The sequence below is a fragment of the Streptopelia decaocto genome (assembly GCF_964273445.1).
Source record: "Streptopelia decaocto genome assembly, chromosome: 1".
Classification (NCBI taxonomy): domain Eukaryota; kingdom Metazoa; phylum Chordata; class Aves; order Columbiformes; family Columbidae; genus Streptopelia; species Streptopelia decaocto.
In genome coordinates this window covers 192,747,373-192,768,319 of record NC_138663.1, presented here as the reverse complement: position 1 = coordinate 192,768,319, position 20,947 = coordinate 192,747,373, and the positions used below count along the sequence as shown (strand labels likewise).

At 46.9% G+C, this 20,947-nt stretch overlaps 1 protein-coding gene across 1 annotated transcript; it reads left to right on the top strand.

The window, feature by feature from the left end:
* The first annotated feature begins 9,242 nt into the window (after positions 1 to 9,242).
* SAP18 (Sin3A associated protein 18) lies at positions 9,243 to 12,518 on the top strand. The gene is made up of 4 exons (XM_082061108.1): positions 9,243 to 9,396; positions 9,543 to 9,652; positions 11,313 to 11,435; positions 12,039 to 12,518. The coding sequence occupies exons 1-4, from the start codon at positions 9,325 to 9,327 to the stop codon at positions 12,193 to 12,195; spliced, it is 462 nt and encodes a 153-aa protein (XP_081917234.1). The 5' UTR covers positions 9,243 to 9,324; the 3' UTR covers positions 12,196 to 12,518.
* The last annotated feature ends 8,429 nt before the right edge of the window (positions 12,519 to 20,947 follow it).

Genomic DNA, 20,947 nt, shown 5'->3' with positions numbered 1-20,947 from the left:
CCCAACGTGTCTCCACTGCTCTGCAGCAAAACTTCATCAATTTGCGACAAAATGGCCTTTAAATTTTCCCAGCACCTTTTGCCATGTGCAAAATGGAATATAACGCGGCTGATAACAATAGTCACCAGTACATACAGAGCCTATTCTTTCTCAGTCAGAGGAATAGGCATGCACAAATTTTCTATCAACTTTTCTTTCTAAGCTATTGTGATCTGGGGAGCCAAAGTGATTCTGCCTTACATTATGCCTACAATACTGGCATTATTCCCACCGCTATCGTTAAGATTATGTCAGTGTTTCCACTAAGCACTGTCTCTCTGAGGAGCTTACAGTAACCAAGCTGTCAGAATTCTTTCTGGGCTCAAACTTCACATATCGTAAATTCCCAGTGATGGACATTTCCTTTCTTTAAAAAACATTGAGTTAATTGACACTGCAATACATATGACTTGATTCAGAAAAGAATTTGGGTTTATATTGCACTATTCAAAATCCTGCAGGTAATTTCTTGCAGCCAGAACATTTTGGTTTTAAGTGGCCACTCAGGAAAAAAAAAAAAAGCCGTACAGAACTGTGTTTTCTGACCTGCATGTTGAGCCCCAGAAGATGTCTTGGAGTGCTGAGGCTTTGCTTTGTGCTTGACAAGGCTTGCCACATGGAACTAGTTATTTTGGGTGCGTTTTGCTCAACCCTTTATGAGGGTGCTTCTGGAGGCAGGACACATGTAATAGCTTACACGACATCAGCTTTTGTTATGAAGGATATGGCAGTGCTCATAAACCTTCTGTGGGGCTCTCTGAGCCCCAGAACAAAACCAAATAAAACATGACTCTTGCTGTGACTGACATGAGATTTTATTTATCAACAGCTCTGTTGTCATTAAAGAATTGCAGTGAAATGTCACAGACATAAGGAAATTCATTGTGTTAAGACCCATCATAGACTCATAAAATCATAGAATGGTTTGGGTTGGAAGGGACCTTGAAAGCTCATTCAGTCCAACGCCCTGCAATGAGCAGGGACATCTTCAACTTCATCAGGTGGTTCAGAGCCCCATCCAGCCTGGCCTTGAATGTCTCCAGGGATGGGGCATCTACCAGCAACCTGGGCAACCTGGGCCAGTGTTTCACCACCCTCATTGTAAAAAATTCCTTCCTCGTGTCTGGCCTGAATCTCCCCTCCTTTAGTTTAAAACCATTACCCCTTGTCCTGCTAAAGGCCCTGCTAAAAAGTCTGGCCTCATCTTTCTTATAGGCCCCTTTTAAGTACTGAAAAGCCACAATAAGGTCTCCATGAAGCCTTCCCTTCTCCAGGCTGAACAACCCCAGCTCTCTCAGCCTGTCCTCATAGGAGAGCTGTTCCAGCCCTCTGATCATTTCTGTGGGTCCTCTGGCCCCTCTCCAACAGGTCCATGTCTTTCCTGTACTGAGGCTCCAGAGCTGGACACAGGACTCCAGGTGGGGTCTCACCAGAGCAGAGCAAAGGGGCTGTATCAGCTCCCTTGACCTGCTGGCCACGCTGCTTTTGATGCAGCCCATGATACGACTGGCCTTCTGGGCTGTAAGTGCACATTGCTGGCTCATGTCCAATCTTTCATCCACCAGTATCCCCAAGTCCTTCTCGGTAGGGCTGCTCTCAATCCCTTCATCCCCCAGACTGTGTTGACATGAGGGTTGCCCCAGCCCAGGTGCAGGACGTTGCACTTGGCCTTGTTGACCCTCATGAGGTTCACATGGGCCCACTTCTTGACCTTGTCCAGGTCCCTCTGGATGGCATCCTGTCCCATCATCCTGGAGCAGAAAACAGAGAGGCGAGTATCTGTTCTGGGTGTGCAGGATCCCTCTTTATTCATCTTCTGTTTTCAATAGGAACTGTGTGTGCTGTGGACTGGAAAGTTCTAGAAATGTATGGCAAGCTGAAGAGCAGCATAGTCAGGGAGCTGCCTATAAAATATATGTACTTCAGTATACTCAGTCACATCTCTTGGAATTTTCTACCTTAGGAGAAAAAGCTTGAGTTGTTTGATATTATTCTTCCATGGGAAAGGAAAAGAACAGATACTTGTGAGATGATACTGAAATAACCATCAACCTAATCTGTTATTTATCCATGGAAATGTTCCCACCAACACACGAGCAGTATCCAAAGGAGACAGCTCCTTCTCAGACTTTTGCGTTGTGTTCAAGGCTGGGATCACATTACTGCAGGAAACAGCCGGGGAAGGGATTTGTCTGCACAGGAAACGTGGAAGGCAATATTAAGGACATCTCTTTCAGATGATAATGTTGCAAGGGGACAGGCTGGCTTTGCCACACAGGGCATTTGGAGGACAGTGCTGGTGCCCCGGGAGCAGGCGGCGCAGGGACAGCGGGTCAGGCAGGCCTAGTGTTCCCAGGGCAAACTGGTTAGCTCAATGGGCGGCAGCAACACCCACAACTGGGAAAAGCACCAGTGATGGAAGTGACCTTCACAGCAGGTTCCCCACTGCTGCTGTCAGCAGTGGAGCTGCCCCAAGTGAAGGAAAATCGGGAAACAGAGCTACACAGGAGCGTGGGCAGGGGCCCAGGCTGCCAACCTAACTATGTGCAGTGAATTACAGGCTGACAAACTTCTAATGTTGGTTGTCCTCTCTAGAAAACACATTTCATACACAATTTTTAAAATTTCCACTTATTGCAATGACAACCCAGTTATTCCTTCCTTACAGTGTATGAAAGTTTCTGTACTGAGGTAATTTAATACAAACAGTAGGGGGGAAATCAAGAATCTATGGTAGAGTATTACCCAAGTTATAAAAGCAGTTTATTACTCTATTGTGTGTCTAAAATTTCTGGAACATTGTAGCAGATGTATTTTATAGAGAAATGATAACATGTTTTAATGAAATCCAGATTTAGATTCTGGCAACGTTTCTTTCTTAATTTTATATTTTGTAACCAAGTCTATTACCCCTCCAGGAAAAATCAATAGAATATTTAGTACATCTCACCATCACACCTTCATATGTATTTGTAAAGAGAAGAAAATAACTCTACATGACAGACCAGGACTTACCTTAACTTGAAACTGAACTCTATCTTCCTCTGCTGACAACTAGAAGTTCCAGTTTGTTCTGGTCTCTTCCAGGTGAAACTCAAGCAGTTGTTACAAATTTTGCTAGACCCCTCTTGCATAACACATGCTCTCCTGTTGATTTAGGTTGCAAACAGTTCTGCACGAGGCCAGCCTCAAGTGCTGTGGAGCTGCCCTCCAGCTCCCTCCTCACACAGCTCGGGGGATACAAACTGGAACACAAGAGGTTCCACTTAAATATGAGAAGAAACTTCTTCTCAGTGAGGGTGACAGACACTGGAACAGGCTGCCCAGGGGGGTTGTGGAGTCTCCTTCTCTGGAGACATTCAAAACCTGCCTGGACACATTCCTGCGTAGCCTCATCTGGGTGTTCTGCTCCGGCAGGGGGATTGGACTGGATGACCTTTCGAGGTCCCTTCCAATGCCTAACATTCTGTGATTCTGTGACGCAAGTAGGGTCACATCCCATGTCCCGAATCGGTGCCCACTGCGGGCAGCAGCGCCCTAAGGACAAAAAGAAAGTGCCCCACTGTCCCCAGTTCCTGTGCCCAGGCCTGTCGCAGAGCACAGGGGCACTGCAGACGTCCTCCCGAATCCCTCACACACCCACATGCATCAGATGCAACTTAGCTGCCCAGTCTCAGCTGACTACAGATAAATCACAGTTCTTAAAAAAAGGTTATAGGTCAGTCAAATATGTTTGCTTTATGAGAACATTTCTGACACAGGAGTAAGCATCTCTGCCAAAATGTGCTTCTTTCTCAGAAGTGTGTGGATGCTGCTGGTTTTCAGACAAACTGCTGTGGGTATTTAAAATGAATTAAAAAATAATAGAAATATGAGTGATGAGACCCATCTACCCAACATATTATTCTTGGAAACATTTTTTTCTGAAACTGAAAAGAAAGCATCCTGAGGATGCTCTTTTAGGAAATACCTGATGTGGAACAGTTCCATGTGAATGTCAGAAGTCTAATGTTTGGGAACATCACAGGCAACTTTAAATAAGGTTTTACACCAGTAAGTGTGAGGCGGCTTGCTCATGAGACACACCAGCGGCTCTGCCTTGCCAACGGTGCCCGGGTCCTGGAGCGTCCACAAGGCCGTGCAGATGGATCACTGCTGCTGCCACATTAGCAGTTAAATAACAATTTTGAAATATTGTATAATAAAAAATCATCTTCACAGCATTTTTATTAACTCGTGGTTCTTCTGATGACTTCAGAGAAAAAGAAAACATAAACGGAATCTATATACAAGTACAGATTCCACCTGGGCAGTCAAGTCCTGCTGCTCCTGAATTAGGGTACTGCCTCAGGGTCTCCATGTGCTTTACATATACAGTGACAGAGTCATTTTACACACGGCAGACTAACAGCTGGCTCCTGCTGGCCTTTCCCACGCTGACTCCTTCACCTGCAAGTTGAACAGGACCACACAAGCCTAACAGTTATGGTGCATTTGTGAGCCCAAATCATCTCAATTCTAAATAGACAATGAATAAGAACTGGAACTTAAATGAAAACGGTATAATTTTCTGGCAGCACTACAGGCTTCTTGAAATCTACACTAACTTTGGTACAAAATACAGGAAATTAAAAAACTATAATGAAATCTACTGCAAATGAAGCATTAGGAACATAAAACAGATCTGTGACACAAAATGTAGGAAATACCAGCAATTGTATTTGCAAAAAAAACGTGACGGTGTTGTTACACCACCAGTTTAAGCCTGTTTGCAGTAGCAGCTCCATCCAATTTGAGACTTTGCTCACTAGGCTGATTGTAAAGATGTTTGAGAGATAATTGTGCTGTTGCCAGAACAGGGTGGTTGAACCTTCCACAGTCAAGATAAAGACCAAGTCCTCTATCAAACCAGCTTTATTATATACACATACCACCATGCAAAATTAAGGAGCGGTGTGTAGTCCTGGTGAAGAAGAGTTCAAAATGCAGTCTGTAGGCCACGAGCCCTTGGAGCCTTGGGAACCTGAAAACAGCATGCTGCAAAGGGTGAGGATAATTCAGCTTCTTTGAACTGAGATTCAGTATACTCACAGCTCTGAAATGTTCAGAGTTCCTTGTTCTAGTCATCCATTACAATTTTTCTAGTTCCCTGGAGGTTTACCTCAGTGGTTGGTATCCCAGACCCAGTTGTGCCATTTCTTTCTGTATCTCCCCAAGGCAACTTCTTATTTACTGTTGTCTTCTCTGTTCTGCCTAGAGAGTTTTAAGTCACACAATATCAGCTGTTCCTTTTGTTTTTCCCCTTTAATCACAATTTACTTATGGCAAGTGTTCCACAGGCCAGCAGGCTACTCGACCCACAATGCTTTTCTCTAAATGGCTGTGGCAGCTTTGCCCAGTCCCATATCCTAATGGCACCAGCACACAGTCTCATTCATACCTTTCCTAGATGCTCCAATAGACAATCAAAAGTTCGCTATTTAAATAACCACTTAAATAGGAATGTGTGTTAACAGTTCTTAGAGGCAGCTCATGCTTCTGAAACCACTTGTCTCAGTTCTCTACAGGCATTCCTATCTGAAAATTTTTGATTCATATTTTGGGTATCTGCTTTACAACAATAAAGGCTCAAGGCTTATTCATAGAGCTTTACTCTGCCTCACTACCTCAGTGAGGAGCTCTCATTTTCTCTATAGCACATGCTGTATACACGTGTTCACATACTCTACAAAAACTATACACTGTTTGCACAGAATGCAGCGTCCCTGACAAGCAGAGGGGACCCCTCACCCCCAAAACCCTAAGAAAATGTGAAGAGAGAGTGAGGCCATCAACCATCTCACCGCTGCCGAAGGGACAGACCCTGTTCCACCCCTATTCTCTCCCTTGTCTCCCAGCTACTCCTGGGCACACACTCTCACCGCTCACCTTGTGCCAGGCCTAGCAATCATGGGATCAGATTAAAAAGTGTCAAATGCAACAAACTGGCAGAAAACCAGCCCTCAACTGGATAGTTTTATCTTAAATTAGATAATTTAAGCTATTCTTAGAGGCATCTAGTGAGGGCCACACCTGGCAGAAGGGAGGGAGAAAGCCCTCACATGACTGAGAGCAAGGACAGGCAGTGAGGTACTAAGCCCCCCTCCTTTGGTAAGGGCGAGCTGTTAGACCAGCTCAGGTACACACGGGACCTCAGCCTAAACCGGTGGGAATCCAGTTTGCTGTGTTATGCCTTGTTTAACCAGACAGCACCGTCTCCCGTAAAACCTGCATCCCACATTCCAGGTTACAGATCACATCATTGCATTTTCATCTCCAAATAATTTCCAACTTTCTCTTATAAAAATGTAACATAAGAATCTAAGATTTTGGACTGAAAATAAATTGCGAATGTTAATACAGTACATGGATAATAAATAAAGTCATGCTTGAACTTACTTAAAATTCAAGCACACTAGGTCATTTTTCACATAAATAAAGCACTTGAAAAGTTACAGCAGAAGGAACTACTTAGATTTGTAACAGAACTGTGTTTTACTTGTTACAGCTGTTTCTTTACGATACCTGATCCTAGACATAATTCCTTTGTTTTGGAAATGGCAGTTCACATACTAAGCCAAAGCATGTATTATCAGGGCAGATAAAATTAATTTTAGCAGTGTAATAAACCGTAAAAGGAAGTTAATAAAAGCTGAGGGTGAAGTCTAATAGGTTGTTGGTTCTCTTTTCTTGTATTAAGTGTGCCATAAATCAACATTTTAAACCAAATGCTGTTGGTTTTCCCTTTTTAACAGTATGGACTCATAACCCTTTGTTTTCTTTTTGATATATAAAGAAACCTCATAGGTGAATATTTTTTTAGAATGTTTTTCTCTCCTACATATTTAATAAATAGTACATTGGAAACATGTAACTACAGTGTTTGGAAATGTGAAATCAAACCACACCACCACCCCTAGAGCACGGCTACTTCCAGAGTTATAACACCTTAGCAAGAATATGTTTTTTTAATGGTGCAGGATTTGTTGTATTTATTTCTCTCTGACACTTGACTTACACTTGGGAAAGCAGCCTGGCACAGATGTAAGTTCACCCTGAATCTCCTTGCTCAGAGAAGTACATTGCAGAATGGGGATCCCGAGAGACAGCTTTGGTGGCACATAGTTCTGTGCTGTTCTCTGCTGCAAGCAGCAACAGAAAACTGTATGAGCAGTATAGGGAATACTATCATAATATAGCATCCAATATAGCTTAATGGGACAGTTAAGGGATGGGAGCATCTGTCATATAAGGTCAGGGACTGTTCAGCCTTGAGAGATGGCTCAGGGGAATGCTATCACCACGTATAAATATCTGACAGGAGGGTGTAAAGACAGAGTCAAGCTTCTCAGTGGTGCCCAGTGACGGGAGAAAAGGCAATGGGCATGTACTGAGACACCAGGAATTTAATTTAAATACAAGAAGAAAAACAAACCAACTTGCTTGTTTTTCAAACAGTGAGGGTGACTGAGCACTGGGGCAGGCTGCCCAGAGAGGTCTCCATCCTTGGACACTCAGAACTCACCCAGACCTGGCGCTGAGCAACTGGCCCCTGCTGATCCCGCTTTGTGCAGGGTGGTGGACGAGGCAGCTCCTGCAGAGCTCCCTTCCAGCCTCAGCCATTCTGTGAGTCTCTCATATTTGCTTGTTTTGCACCTGCGAGCACATACATTTCTGCATCATTTTACAGAGGAAGTTAATATTGTTTTACTCTTGAAATGAGAAGTAAATTCACAGAATTTGAGGAAATATTGTAAGCGTAAATTCTGTGAAAACAAATGAGCCACTCCCCCCCCCCATTCTAATATGTATAACAAATAATGCTCAACATTTAAAAAGTTATCACGTCAGAAACACAGCTTTCTCTCCTTATTTTGTAAGACATAACTGCAGAATCAAATTTAACCTAATACAATATCCTATTCTTGGAAACACATGACCATAAGCAGAAAACATGGGCATTTGATCTTTCCTAAACATAATATTAAGGGAAGCTAAATTCCAAATATGATTTACTCCCTTCTCATTTATTTTAATCTACCGCTAGTTACAGTGGTTGATTATATTATTTACCTACATTAGACATCCGTTTAGGTCTGTCTCCATATAGAAAGAAGTGGCCTTTTCCAAGAGGCATCAATATCAGCAGGTTATTGAAAGCTTTACCAAGCACAAGAGAACACGGGCAGGGATGCAGAGAACAGGCGAGCCCAACACTGAGCAGCACAAGGAGCGCAGCGCACCCTGACCCCTGCCGAACCAGCCTGAGGGTGCAACACTGCCCGGATCCGCGGCTCTGTCCCGGGTGTTCACGGGTTTTAGAACAATCCCGCAAAGTCCCGTCAGGCACCCGTTCCTGGCCCGGCTACCCCGGATCGGGCTCCCGCGGCGCCCCGGCGGGCACCGGCTCCCCAGACTAGCCCGGGGCAGCCCTTGGCCGCACTGCCCGGCCCCGCAGGAGCAGGACGGCTGCACCGCTCCCGCGGGCTCCGGGGCCAAGCCGCCGGGGCTCCGGGAACCCCCGCCTGACCCTTCCCCTCAGGCGCCGACCGAGGGCCCCGCGCGGCGGCAGCCCGCTGCCACTGCCTGACTGCGGACAGCCACGGGACCACAGAACCACAGGGGCTGGAAGGGACCTCAAAGATCACCCAGTCCAATCCCCCTGCCGGAGCAGGAACACCCAGATGAGGTGACACAGGAAGGCGTCCAGGCAGGTTTTGAATGTCTCCAGAGAAGGAGACTCCACAACCCCCCTGGGCAGCCTGTTCCAGTGTCTGTCACCCTCACTGAGAAGAAGTTTCTTCTCATATTTAAGTGGAACCTCCTGTGTTCCAGTCTGTACCCGTTGCGCCTTGTCCTATCATTGGTTGTCACCGAGAAGAGCCTGGCGCCCTCCTTGTGACACTCACCCTTTACATATTTATAAACATTAATGAGGTCACCCCTCAGTCTCCTCCAAGCTAAAGAGCCCCAGCTCCCTCAGCCTTTCTCATACGGGGGATGCTCCACTCAACCATCTTCATGGCTCTGCGCTGGACTCTCCCCCAGTTCCCCCCAACCCGGCACCGCCCACCGCCCCGCGCCGCGCCCTCCTCCCGCCCCACCAGGGCCTGCGCGCGCCCGGCCCGGCCCGGCCCCGCCCCGCCCCGCCCCACCGCGGCGTCCCCGCCCCCTCCCGCCTCTCGCGAGATCTCGGGCGCCCAGCGGGACATCCGGGGTCGGCGGTTGAGTGCGCGGCGGGGCAAGATGGCGGTGGAGTCGCGGGTTACGCAGGAGGAGATTAAGAAGGAGCCGGAGAAGCCGATCGACCGGGAGAAGGTGGGGGGGTGGTGCCGGGTGTGTTTGTTTACGCCGCTCCCCGGCGGGGCGGGCACCGAGAGGGGGGGAGGGCGCGGCGGTGCCGTGAGGCCTCGGGTTGGGGGGGCGAGAATGGCGCAGGGCCCCTCACCGCCGGCTCCCCGCAGACCTGCCCGCTGCTGCTGCGCGTCTTCACCACCAACAACGGGCGGCATCACCGCATGGACGAGTTCTCCCGCGGCAACGTGCCCTCCAGCGAGCTGCAGATCTACACCTGGTGAGTGCGCGGCGGCCCGGGGCTCCGGCCGGCCCGGGGCGCGGAGCCGAGCGGGGCCCGCGGGCGGCGGCTCCGAGCGGGGCCGGGGACCTTGTCCGGCTTGAGTGCTCGGTCCTGGGCTCAGCTGCCAAGGGGCTTCGATGGGCTTTGCTGGCAGCAGGAAGCGCTGAGAAGTTGTAGTGGGGGCGGCTGCCGCGGAAATACAGCGGTTGTGCCGCGGCCATGGCAGCTGCGCCGAGGCAGCGCAGCGTTAGCCGAGCGCCGATCGCTGCACTCCGAACTGACTGCGGTTCGGTTGCCCAGTTAGTGATACACGTAACCACAGGCTTGTGTTGTGGTGTATCTTTGGTTATCGCAACTAGTCCGTGCAACACGGAGGTTCTGCTTTAACTCATGCTTTAATTTTGTTCCAACAGCCCTGTTTTTCAGTAGTTGTCCCAGGAGGCTTGAGCTGTTGTGTGAATGCTGTGCTTGTTTTAAATGAGAGCCTCTTGAGGGTGGAATAATATATTTCTTTTTGTCTGGTCAGATAGCAGTGCTCTAACAGTGAGCTGCTTTGTATTGCTTTGAAATTTGGTTTGGAGAACTTGTTTTAGTCTGCATTGCAAATATGTTAGGCTTTGTTTATAGTATTTTGAAGAATGCTTTTGAAAGTGAATTATGCTACTTTTTAAATCTTATTTTTCTTTCAAGGTGTCTGCTATGGTTATAACTTGTATGTTACGTGGTTGAATAAATGCATTTTTGTGGCTAGAAAAGCATGCAGTTCTGATTTACTTCTTGAGGAGATTTATGGACTCAGTCCAGGCCATTGATTGTGTCTGAGCTGTTTGCCATCTGCAGAAGTCAGAATGGGCATTGTCTGTCAACACACTGCTCCTTGGTTGCGTGAAGCTGGGAGTGAGTGTACACTCTGTATAATGAGAGCTGCTTTAGTTGTGATGATTGAGTCCTTTTGTTCTTGAAATTCTAGAAGTGAGCTTTAGTCTTGGTCTGGTTGAAAGCTTGGAAAAGGAGTGCTGCCTGTAAGGGCAGAAATAGGAATCTTGATGAAAATGGAAAACTACTCATGATTTTTTTTCTTGTATTTCTACATTTCCTCTAGTATTCAAGAAGCTTTTTTAAACATAGATACCAACTTAGGTGAGGAAACACTTGAAGTATTCATTGTATAAATGCATTAATGCATTTTCAGAAAAAAAAGTTCCCTTCTGTTTAAATAGTAACACTTTCGGAGACATGGAAAAGCAGATGTTGAAACGTACACAGAGGTGAAGAGACTTGTCTTATATTATGGTAAACTATAAGCTACCACAGCTGGAACTGGATTTGCACTGGACCGTGTTGCCGCCAGTGTACAGTAAGTGGTGAATTCTCCAAGGCGTTTTAATCAATAACTAGAGCAACTTGTTGTCACTTGATCACTCGGCCAAAACATATTGTTTGGAATGCCGTGCAGTTGTGAAATCAATGGCTCAATTTGTAGCAGAAATGTAAGATCTGACTCATCTTCAGGTATTGATGGAAAGTATGCAAAAGCAAGGAAATGTATGGTTAAATTGCAGCAATATATTGATTTCATCTTAAGCTGTTTAGGGGAAGCTTTTTTTATTGTTGCTTTTGGGAATATGAACCACTTTGGTTTTTTTGTTTAATCTAGGATGGACGCAACTCTGAAAGAGCTGACCAGCTTAGTGAAGGAAGTCTACCCAGAAGCACGGAAGAAGGGCACACACTTCAATTTTGCAATTGTTTTTACAGATCTCAAGAGGCCTGGATATAGGTAAATGATGTTTCTTCTCTGGGTTAGTAGAAAACTTCAGGCACTGGAGCAGTCAATTATTTTTCACTAACACTGATTTTAAAGTTCTTGATGACAAGATGGCCACCACTGCAAACTCTAAATATTGCTTGATGGCCATTGTTGTTAATATGTTCCCAAAGCAATGAACCTGTGTGCTTGAAGGCCTCGGTTGCTGTATCTGAGAATGCATTTGGGTTTTAGCAGTGATCTTGTTGCAGATATCTGTCTTTCAAAACTGTGTGAGCTAACCTTTCTCAGCAAGCAGTGGGTATATCCTGCTCTCCCATCTGCCGGGATTTGTTGTGTGTGTATGAAAGAGGGCAAGGGGTTCCCTCTGATATTTCACTTAACATGGTACATAGTTTCCCCATCACTCTGCTCCATCAGAAAGAGGATTCAGTGTGGCTTTGCTTGGTGCACTGGTACTGGAGAGATAAAAAACAGCATCCCATGTGCATAGCTAAATGCTAAATACAGCGTGGATGCCGGCCTGGGAAGGTGGCTGTGAGCCGGTACAGTTCCTGTTTTGGACATGTAGAGATTTGCCTCTGATAACTACCTTGCCTTTTCTCCTGCACGCAGGGTGAAGGAGATCGGCAGTACCATGTCGGGCAGGAAGGGCACAGATGATTCCATGACACTGCAGTCTCAGAAATTCCAGATAGGAGACTACTTGGATATAGCAATTACTCCTCCGAATCGTGCACCGCCCCCATCGAGCCGCATGAGGCCGTACTAAGCTATTGCTTCTTTGTATGATCACATCTTGTGTTTATTCCTACTTGCTGTTCTAAAGCAGGCTTATTTTTGTTGCTAAGCAAGAATACCTGAAGATAAAGCTAAGCATCAGAAATGAAAGTTAACTTCTAAACCTTAACTTTTAGTTTGTTTAGAAGAAACCCTTCTCTTTAGCAGTGCCATCGTCGTATCCCTGTTTGTTATAGTTTGAATAGTAAGTCAGTGTGCTCATTTTTCCAAGATTTCCATAAAATACGACCAGAAGGATTACAGGTGTCCTGTAGTTCTGTCTTGTTTGGAATAAAGATTGATGCTATTAATCTTTTTGATAGTGTGGTGGTGGTTTGTTTTTTGGTCTTTTTTTAATATGGATTTCTGCATAGAAATTTGGAAGTCAGCTTTTAAGCAGAAGCTGAAATTGAAAGAAGGGCCAAAGCCCTTTAGCTGGTAACTTTTGGGCTTGTTGACTAGAGCTGGATGGAGTCCCCTCATGGAGATGCCTTGTACAGGAGGATTCTTAAACCACTGCTGGCTGGATTTTGGAGGATGAGCACATGAGCGGTGTGGTCAAAGGGTGCAGCCTCAGTGTCTTGCTCCCAGCTGACGTAGGTACACTGACAAGGAAGGCTGGAGATGAGCTGCCTAAGGCTGCCTGTCCTGCAGGGTGGGGTGGGCCAGGGCAGATCCTTCCAGGGGCCCACCTGTCTTGTGCTAAGATGACACTGATCAATGGATTGGGAGTGGCCTCACTGACACCGGCGTAGCCCAGGACACTGAGGAGCTGCTGACCTTAGCAGCATCAGATGTGGGTAAGCACACTCGCTTCCGTGTCATTACTTGAGTTCTGGAGGAACTACTGTTGTCTTTAAAAATGGAATGTGTAAAGCTGTCTTTGAAGGTCTTGCTTTTCTTAGAACAGTGGTCTCCAAATTTCTTTTGATTGCACACCTGTATCATTAAAAAACTTGAGTGTATGCCTCGAAAATTGTTTCTTTATCAATTATGTACATCTACTCCTTTACGAATATATTACATGCATTTTAAAACTACACAAGAACAGAAATAAAAAAAAAGGTGATAATATTTAAAAAATATTTTAAAATTGTGTTAATTAATGGTACAAAAAGTATCTTCTTCCTGCACCCCACTTGTGCACGTACCATGTTGGAGATCGTCTTGTCTTTGGATTGTCCTGTGCATTCTGCTTTGGAGACCACTTTGTGCACTCTGCTTTGGAGAGTCTGAGAAGATGGGACTGTCTGCAGAGACCTGGCCAGAAGAAATCCAGTGTTTTCAGACAGAGGCTGATGAAGGAACAGAACTATTTGCTAATGAGATACAGTGTCAGGCACTCTGCCCACAGGTGCTCTTGCCTCCAGTTCAGATGAACTGAGGTGAGGTGAGGCAGCAAGTCTGCCCTGGCAGGATGTGTGGGAGTCCTGGCCCTGACCACTGGGCCAAGTGAACCTGCAGGGTGGAGGCAGCTGGCTTGCCTACCTCAGTCTCCTGGACTGCTGACCACAAGCAATATATTGTGAGCATACATTGACCAAGAGGAAACACCCAGTTTCGGCTTCTAGAGCTCAAAGGTGAATTCTGTAGCTTTTCCTTAGTTATCTTCATCTGATGAATACATTTGCTTTTGGACCCTACACTGAGCAGTCTGAGCTGGACAAGTCTCACTCCTTAGCATACTTGCAGCCTGTACCAAGCAGTGAGGTTTCAAGGTTCAAGGCTCTTCTGTGTTAAAAGTTACTGGTGTCTAGCAGCTGGCTTCTAGAATCTCAAAACAGAGGATGGGATGGCAAAGTGGCCTCGGTTGTCCATGGGCAAACTAGAAGGCTGGTCTTTGTGATGGACAGTACTCTCTAGGAAGCAGCTGATGTAATGTGGTACCTTCTTAAGAAGCAGGAGAAAGAACGGGTGACCCATCTCAGCAGATCAGTGTGATGCTGGAGGATGGGGCCTATGGCTTCCCACAGCTCAGTGCTTGCCAGTTTCTTCTCTCACTGCAGGGGGAGATCTTGAAGTGTGGGTGCCTCTGGTCTTGCAACAGGTTCCAGCTGTCCCTGGGCTCTGTGCCTCTGCAGACTGACCCTGTGCATCCAGCTGGGCCAGGGAGAGCCAGGTGATTTTTTTTTTTTTTTTTTTGGCATGTTGTGCCCTGATGTGCTGAGAGAAAGGCAAGAGCAGAAGTAGAAGCTTTTGCTGCTCCTTATGGCTTTTACCTTCCTCACTTAAGGCCTTAGTAGAGCAGAGGATAAGACTTAATTAAGTGTTCCTGTGTGCTGAATTTCATGAGCTGTAATTTATACTTTTTCTCTTTCCCTCTCAGCAATCCCTCAGCACAGTATTGCCTGAGCGGTTTTGCGCATGGTTCACCCTTTTCTGTCCCCCTTCTCTGGCTTCTAAGTTAGGGAGTTGTGATTTCAGCCTTCATGAATGACCTTTGCTTGCAGAATCACCTGCATCTGAATGACATTTTCCCCTGAGACTGTACAGAGCTTAAGAAAAGACAGTATAAAGCAGGGGTGTCACACTCATTTTCACGGGGGGCCACATCAGCCTCACAGTTGCCTTCAGAGGACCCAAGGTAATTTTAAGACTTTCTAACTACTACATTCATACAGTCCTAAAATTACGTTTGACCCTCTGAAGGCAACTGCGAGGCTGATGTGGCCCCTGGTGAAAATAAGTGTGACAACCCTGATATAAACGCTGCATTGTAAAGGACTGTGAGCCCGGAAGTGGCAATGGAGCTGGTCTAGTGTGGCCAGAGGTGGGATGGGTGTTGTGCCAGGGTGAAGGAGGTGTGAAGGGGACACTCTCCACAAAGCTGCCCCTGTGTTGTAACAGCTCAGTGACTTCAGGGGTGGGTTTGGTCAGGCTTGAGGACCCTGTCACCTGAGTGCTGGGTCATGACCATCAGCTCAGCTGTCTGGTTTTTGGAACCTTGTAGACCTGGGCAGACAGAAAAGTGAAGACCACTGCTAAGCGGCCTGCTTGCCACAGGGTGTCATCCATGCTGCGAAATGAGTGAGCCCTGCAGTAACCAGCCTGTAATTACAGAATTGCACAGCCTCCCCCCAAAGGCAAGGACAGACCTGCCATTAGCGGTACATAGGAATATGGCCATTTCCTCATTTTTGTGTCCTGGTTTTTGCTTTAATTGCATTTAAGGATAATTCTCAAAATTGAATCTGGTCAATATATAAGGCAACAGCAATAAGTGAGCCCCTGTCTGTGACTCAGCTGTTCTGGGAGGCGGCTTGGATTTTCTGTAGGAATGAGAGATGTGGCCCAGTGAGGGCTTGTGCTTGTCCAGCCTGGGGCAGGTCTTCAGAGAAAGAGGAACAAAATCACCAGGAACTGAACATGCAGAACCGCCTTCAGTAGCAGATACGTCAGCTTGACTGCTTAGGTGTGGAGCTCACCTTCACGGGACTGCCATGGAAGTGCAAACCTCAGCTGACTTCTTCCGTGGCTGCTTTGGGCTAAACATCTCATGAAAGAGGTTTGCCCTCTAATACTTTCACTTCACTCAGAAAGGTAATGCAGAAGTGAGGAGAGTTCAACTTTCTGTACCTATTTTTATGGGAAAAGACACTTGAGACCCTAAACACATTTAGAGTTAGGGGTTCACTACTTCAAAAATCCATGATGCAATCACAGAATCACAGAATCGACTGGGTTGGAAAAGACCTCAGAGATCATCGAGTCCAACCCTTGGTCCAATCCAGACCAACAGCAGCAGTTTTGAACTCAGACATCGAGATGCAGCGAGCAGCTGTGAAAACAGACAGCACCAGGGTACAGACATCCAGATGTTGCAAGAGGTGGAATGGTAAGTGAAAGTTGTCATCTGCTGAGCTCCTGCACAGGAGGGAATTTACTCATAGTAATAAGGTTGCGTCTGTCCCTTTTGAAGTTACTGTAAAAGCTGAGGAAGGATGTCAGTCCCTAAAAAGAGCAAAATACATACAGGATTGTTGTTCAGGGAAATGAAAACATGGTCTCAAAACTCAACAACCGTGAGCAATCCCATATGCTCAGAAAGCAGAGTGGTGTAGGCAACACTACATCCAGATCTGTCAATCTACAGGTCTTGCTTTGTATGCAGCAAGTTTGTGAGGAATTTTTGTCCCTCATCAAGGCAAATGGATGACATGGGTTTTTTTCCCTTTTCTTTCTGGATGGTTAAAGCCCTAACAGGCAGCTCTCGCCTCCTGCCCAGGGCCCTCCAGGGACACCACACCTGCCTCCCCCTTGCAGGAGTCCCTTCAGGCCTCACCTCGTCCCTGTCCTTCCTCAGAGGGGCTCAGTTTGCCTTTAACCAGTGACAAATGCCTGGGCATCTGAGTGAATTCCCTGCTTAGTTAAGCAGCAAGGACAAGGCTCATATGCAAACTTTGTCAATAGCCTGGGCACACTCCTCGCTTGGGTACCATGGTCACCATCTGACTGGAGCAGTTGTGGAGGATTAAGTAAGTTTTACTTTACAGCCCTGCTCAAAACCAGAAACAGTTGTGATACAGCAGGGAAACATTAAGCATTATCAGCAAATTCTCTTGCTATGGAAAAATGTAGAAAAATGAGAAGCTCTCAGAAACCCAGTTGTGTCAGAACAAATGCACGATAACAGCTATGGTCGTTCAAAGAACAGTGCTGTAAGTGAAGTGACAGCTAAGAAACAAATTGCCAAACCCAAAGTGATCCAATTACCTGCTGCTCTTGTCTCAGCCCCTGTGTCTAGACATTACAGCAGACCAGATGGGTTAAAAAAAAGCATCAGTCTCTCTGACAGAACAGGAGCCTGAGGAACGTGAGCTGTAAAACACCCATGTCATGTCATGTTGTGCACAGCTGGCGCTGTGCCTGGCCACAAGGACCTGTTGGGATGAGGGGGATGTCTGCCTGGCAGCCCAGGGCAAGGTGCTGGAGATGACAGAAAATGGCTAAGGGCTGAGTTCAAGGGGACACGGTTTTCAGGACCCTCCCTGGGGTATTTCCAGTCTCACAGAACTGACAGGCTTAAGTAGAGACATCCTGGCCCAAAAGCCCACTTGACCTCTTCAACACTCAGCAAGAAAATCCAGCGCATGTTCCAAGTGACAGGTTCAAGGGCACCTCTGGGTGAGCTCCTTCTGGTGCTGCCGGAGGAATGAATTCCCCACCCTGTGCTTCAGGCACCCACAAAAACATGAGTTTGTGTCTTCCAGCTTGAAGAGACTTGGGGATCTTTAACAGGGACCTGAAACTGCACCTGGCCCAGACACCCATGCTATGTGTGCTTTTTGAACCTTGAGTTCTCTGTGCACATCTGGGAGATGTAGAAGACCTATCACTCCATTACTGAACAAGAGGTAAGAGCCAGCATAACTGACCCTTTTCCTTCTAGTCTGCTGAGGTCTTCTAGCTGAAAGCCATGAAGCACACACCCCAGGCTTCATAGGAGAGGAGGGTAGAGCCCCAACAGTGGTTCCAGGTGACCCCTCACACAGCTGGGGCTGTGCATCCCCCAGCCCTTGCCCAGCACACCACACTCCTGCTGCCGTTGGTGTGAGAGCTGCACCGGGAAGCAGGAGGCTTGTACTTGAAAGGAAGAAGAGAAGCACGTGCATTTAGAAGCACTGAAGGTTGAAGTAAGGGCCCCACCTGCACCACAATAGCCTACATGGCCAGGAACAAACACCACCCTGCATTTACAGGGCCCTCTTCCAAGGGTGAGGTTTTTCAGAGTAGCTGTGTCCCTTCCAGCCCAATTAATGTAAAACCACCCAAGTAGTTTTTCCCGGGAGGAGTAAGGGGTGATGAGTGGTAGGGTGGAGAAGAGGAATTACTTCAGCTGCCATGGGAGCGCTCACGGAACAACAGCCTCAGGAAACCTCACCAAAGCAGCCAGCCAGCTCGGATACGATTCCCTGAGCAGCTTGGACTGCTGTGCAGGAGGATATCCTGGATCCCACTCCCCACACCCTTCCCCTTCTCTTGCCTCAACACCCGCCAGTGCCTTTGCAAGTGAGCAGTGATTTGGGTCAGTGTGCAGAGTCCATGAATAATTTAACCTTGGAAAACAACAATTAGTTCCTGGTGGCCGGGCAAGCAGGAGTGGCTTCCCCTGCAGCCAGAGCTGCAGTGATGCAACTGAGGGTGTGGGACCTGTGCTGGGAGAGGAAAGGTGGGACCCTGCAGCAAGGCCTTAGTTTGGTTTACAGCAGTTGCGTAAGCAATCATTAGGGAGCATAACCTCAGGGCTTTAAAGCCCAGAATTATGCCAAAATTATGAAAGTATTTGAATACCTCCTGCTGGGTACTCTGCAAACAATCTTTCATGTGATCTCTCCCTCAGAGAAATGCTGGTGTAACAGAGCATCTTCTTCCATGAACCATTTCCTGTGTGGGCACATTTCGGCTTTTATTTTTTTTAAACCCTTCAACTTGAATTAGACAAGATCAGAGGAATTCACAGGCCTGGTCAGCTCTCTACCATGATGGCAACTGCCTGTTTGTAAATGTGGATATTACCCTAAGAACAGCATGGGGCTTTGCATGTAGGTTGACAGATAATACAGCCAGCATCGACTGATGTCTTTCTTGGGGAAAGTTGTTTTCCTGTGGAGCAAAGTACATGTGATTCCATAGTATGGCCACTGGATCTTGTTGTTTCTCCTTACAAATGCCACAATCTCTGTATTCCTGTCCTATGGGAAATGAGGTACTTCCAAAATACAAGGCAGCTCCAACACCAGCTACAGCTTTTGATAGCGCACATACATGCAACCACCACAAGTACTGGAACATCTGAAAAATGACACCAGGGAACAAAGCATATCTCACATCTAGAAAATTTAAAGCATCCATGATGTTCTAAATAACTAAGGAAGCCTGGACCAAAAAAAAAAAAAAAAAAAAATCAATAAAAGCACAATGGGAGGCAATAAAAGTGGTGCTTGTCAGTTATCCAATTGACAACCACCTGGCAAGTTGCATTTCACTATGAGATCTATATTTGTATTTAACCTCAGGAAAAATACTTCAAAGAAAGCCCTGACTGCCTTAAGAGCTTTCCCATGTAGAACAATTGAGACAAACCTTTGACAACAAATGGGATCGGCTGTTAGCTGACACATTTGATTAAAAACACGAGGGGGAAAAAAAAAAGGAACTACAGCAGACTAAGGAAAACTAAATGCTATCCTTTCCATAGGAACATAGAATTGTTTAGGTTGGAAAAGACCCTTAAGATCATCAAGTCCAACCGTTAACCTAACACTGCCAAGTCCACCACTGAACCATGTCCTTAAGCACCCACATCTACACGTCTTTTAAACCCTTTCAGGGATGGTGACTCCACCACTTCCCTGGGCAGCCTGTTCCAGTGCCTGACAACCCTTTCTGTGAATGTATTTTTTTTTCCTAATATTCAATCTAAACCTCCCCTGGCACAACTTGAGGCCATTTCCTCTTGTCCTACCACTTGTTACTTAGGAGAAGAGACCAACACCCTCCATGCTACACCCTCCTTTCAGGTAGCTGTAGACAGCAATGAGGTCTCCCCTCAGCCTCCTTTTCTCCAGGCTGAACAGCCCCAGTTCCCTCAGCCACTCCTCATCACACTTGTGCTCCAGACCCCTCACCAGCTTTGTTGCCCTTCTCTGAACTCTCTCCAGCACCTCAATGTCTTTCCTATAATGAGGGGCCCAAATCTGAACACAGGATTCAAGGTGCAGCCTCACCAGTGCTGAGTACAGTGTGAACAATCACTGCCCTGGTCCTGCTGGCCACACTATTCCTGATACAAGCCAGGATGCTGTTGGCCTTTCTTGGCCACCTGGGCACACTGCTGACTCATGTTCATCCAGCTGTCGACCAACACCCCCAGGTCCTTTTCCACCAGGCACTTTCCAGCCACTCTTCTGAGCCTGTAGCGCTGCCTGGGGTTGTTGTGACCCAAGTGCAGGACCCAGCAGTTGACCTTGTTGAGCCTCATACAATTGACCTCAGCCCAACAATCCAGCCAGTCCAGATCCTTCTGTGTGGCCTTCCTACCCTCCAGCAGATCAACACTCCTACCCAGCTTGGTATCATCTGCAGACTTACTGAGGGTGCACTCAATCCCCTCCTCCAGATCATTGATAAAGAGATTAAACAGAACTGGCCCCAACACTGATCCCTGGGGAACACCACTCGTGATGAACTGGATTTGACTCCATTCACCACAACCCTTTGGACCTGGCCATCCAGCCAGTTTTTTACCCAGTGAAGAATACACCTGTCCAAGCCATGAGCTGCCAGTTTCTCCAGGAGAATGCTGTGGGACAGTGTCAAAGGCTTTACTAAAGTCCAGGTAGACAACACCCACAGCCTTTCCCTTATCCACTAAGCAGGTCACCTTGTCATAGAAGGTGACCAAGTCAGTCAAGGAAGACCTTCCTTTCATAAACTCATGCTGTCCGGGCCTGATAGCCTCATTGTCCAGTACGTGCCACATAATGTCACTGAAGGTGATCTGCTCCATGGCCTTCCCTGACACCAAGGTCACACTGACAGGCTTGTAGTTCCCCGGATTCTCCTTCTGTCCCTTCTTGTAGATGGATGTTACATTTTGACCTCTAGTCAACTGGGACCTTCCCAGTCAGCCAGGACTGCTGATAAACAATGGAAAATGGCTTGGTGAGCACCTCTACCAGCTTCCTCAGTACCCTGGGGTGGATCCCATCCAGCCCCATGGACTTGTGGTGGTTGATCCCCAG

Excerpts from the sequence above, each read along its gene's own strand:
- SAP18 (XM_082061108.1), top strand. The coding sequence starts at position 9,325 with ATGGCGGTGGAGTCGCGGGTTACGCAGGAGGAGATTAAGAAGGAGCCG. Across the intron at positions 9,397-9,542 it reads AGCCGATCGACCGGGAGAAG|ACCTGCCCGCTGCTGCTGCG; the intron begins GTGGGGGGGTGG and ends GGCTCCCCGCAG. Across the intron at positions 11,436-12,038 it reads CTCAAGAGGCCTGGATATAG|GGTGAAGGAGATCGGCAGTA; the intron begins GTAAATGATGTT and ends TCCTGCACGCAG.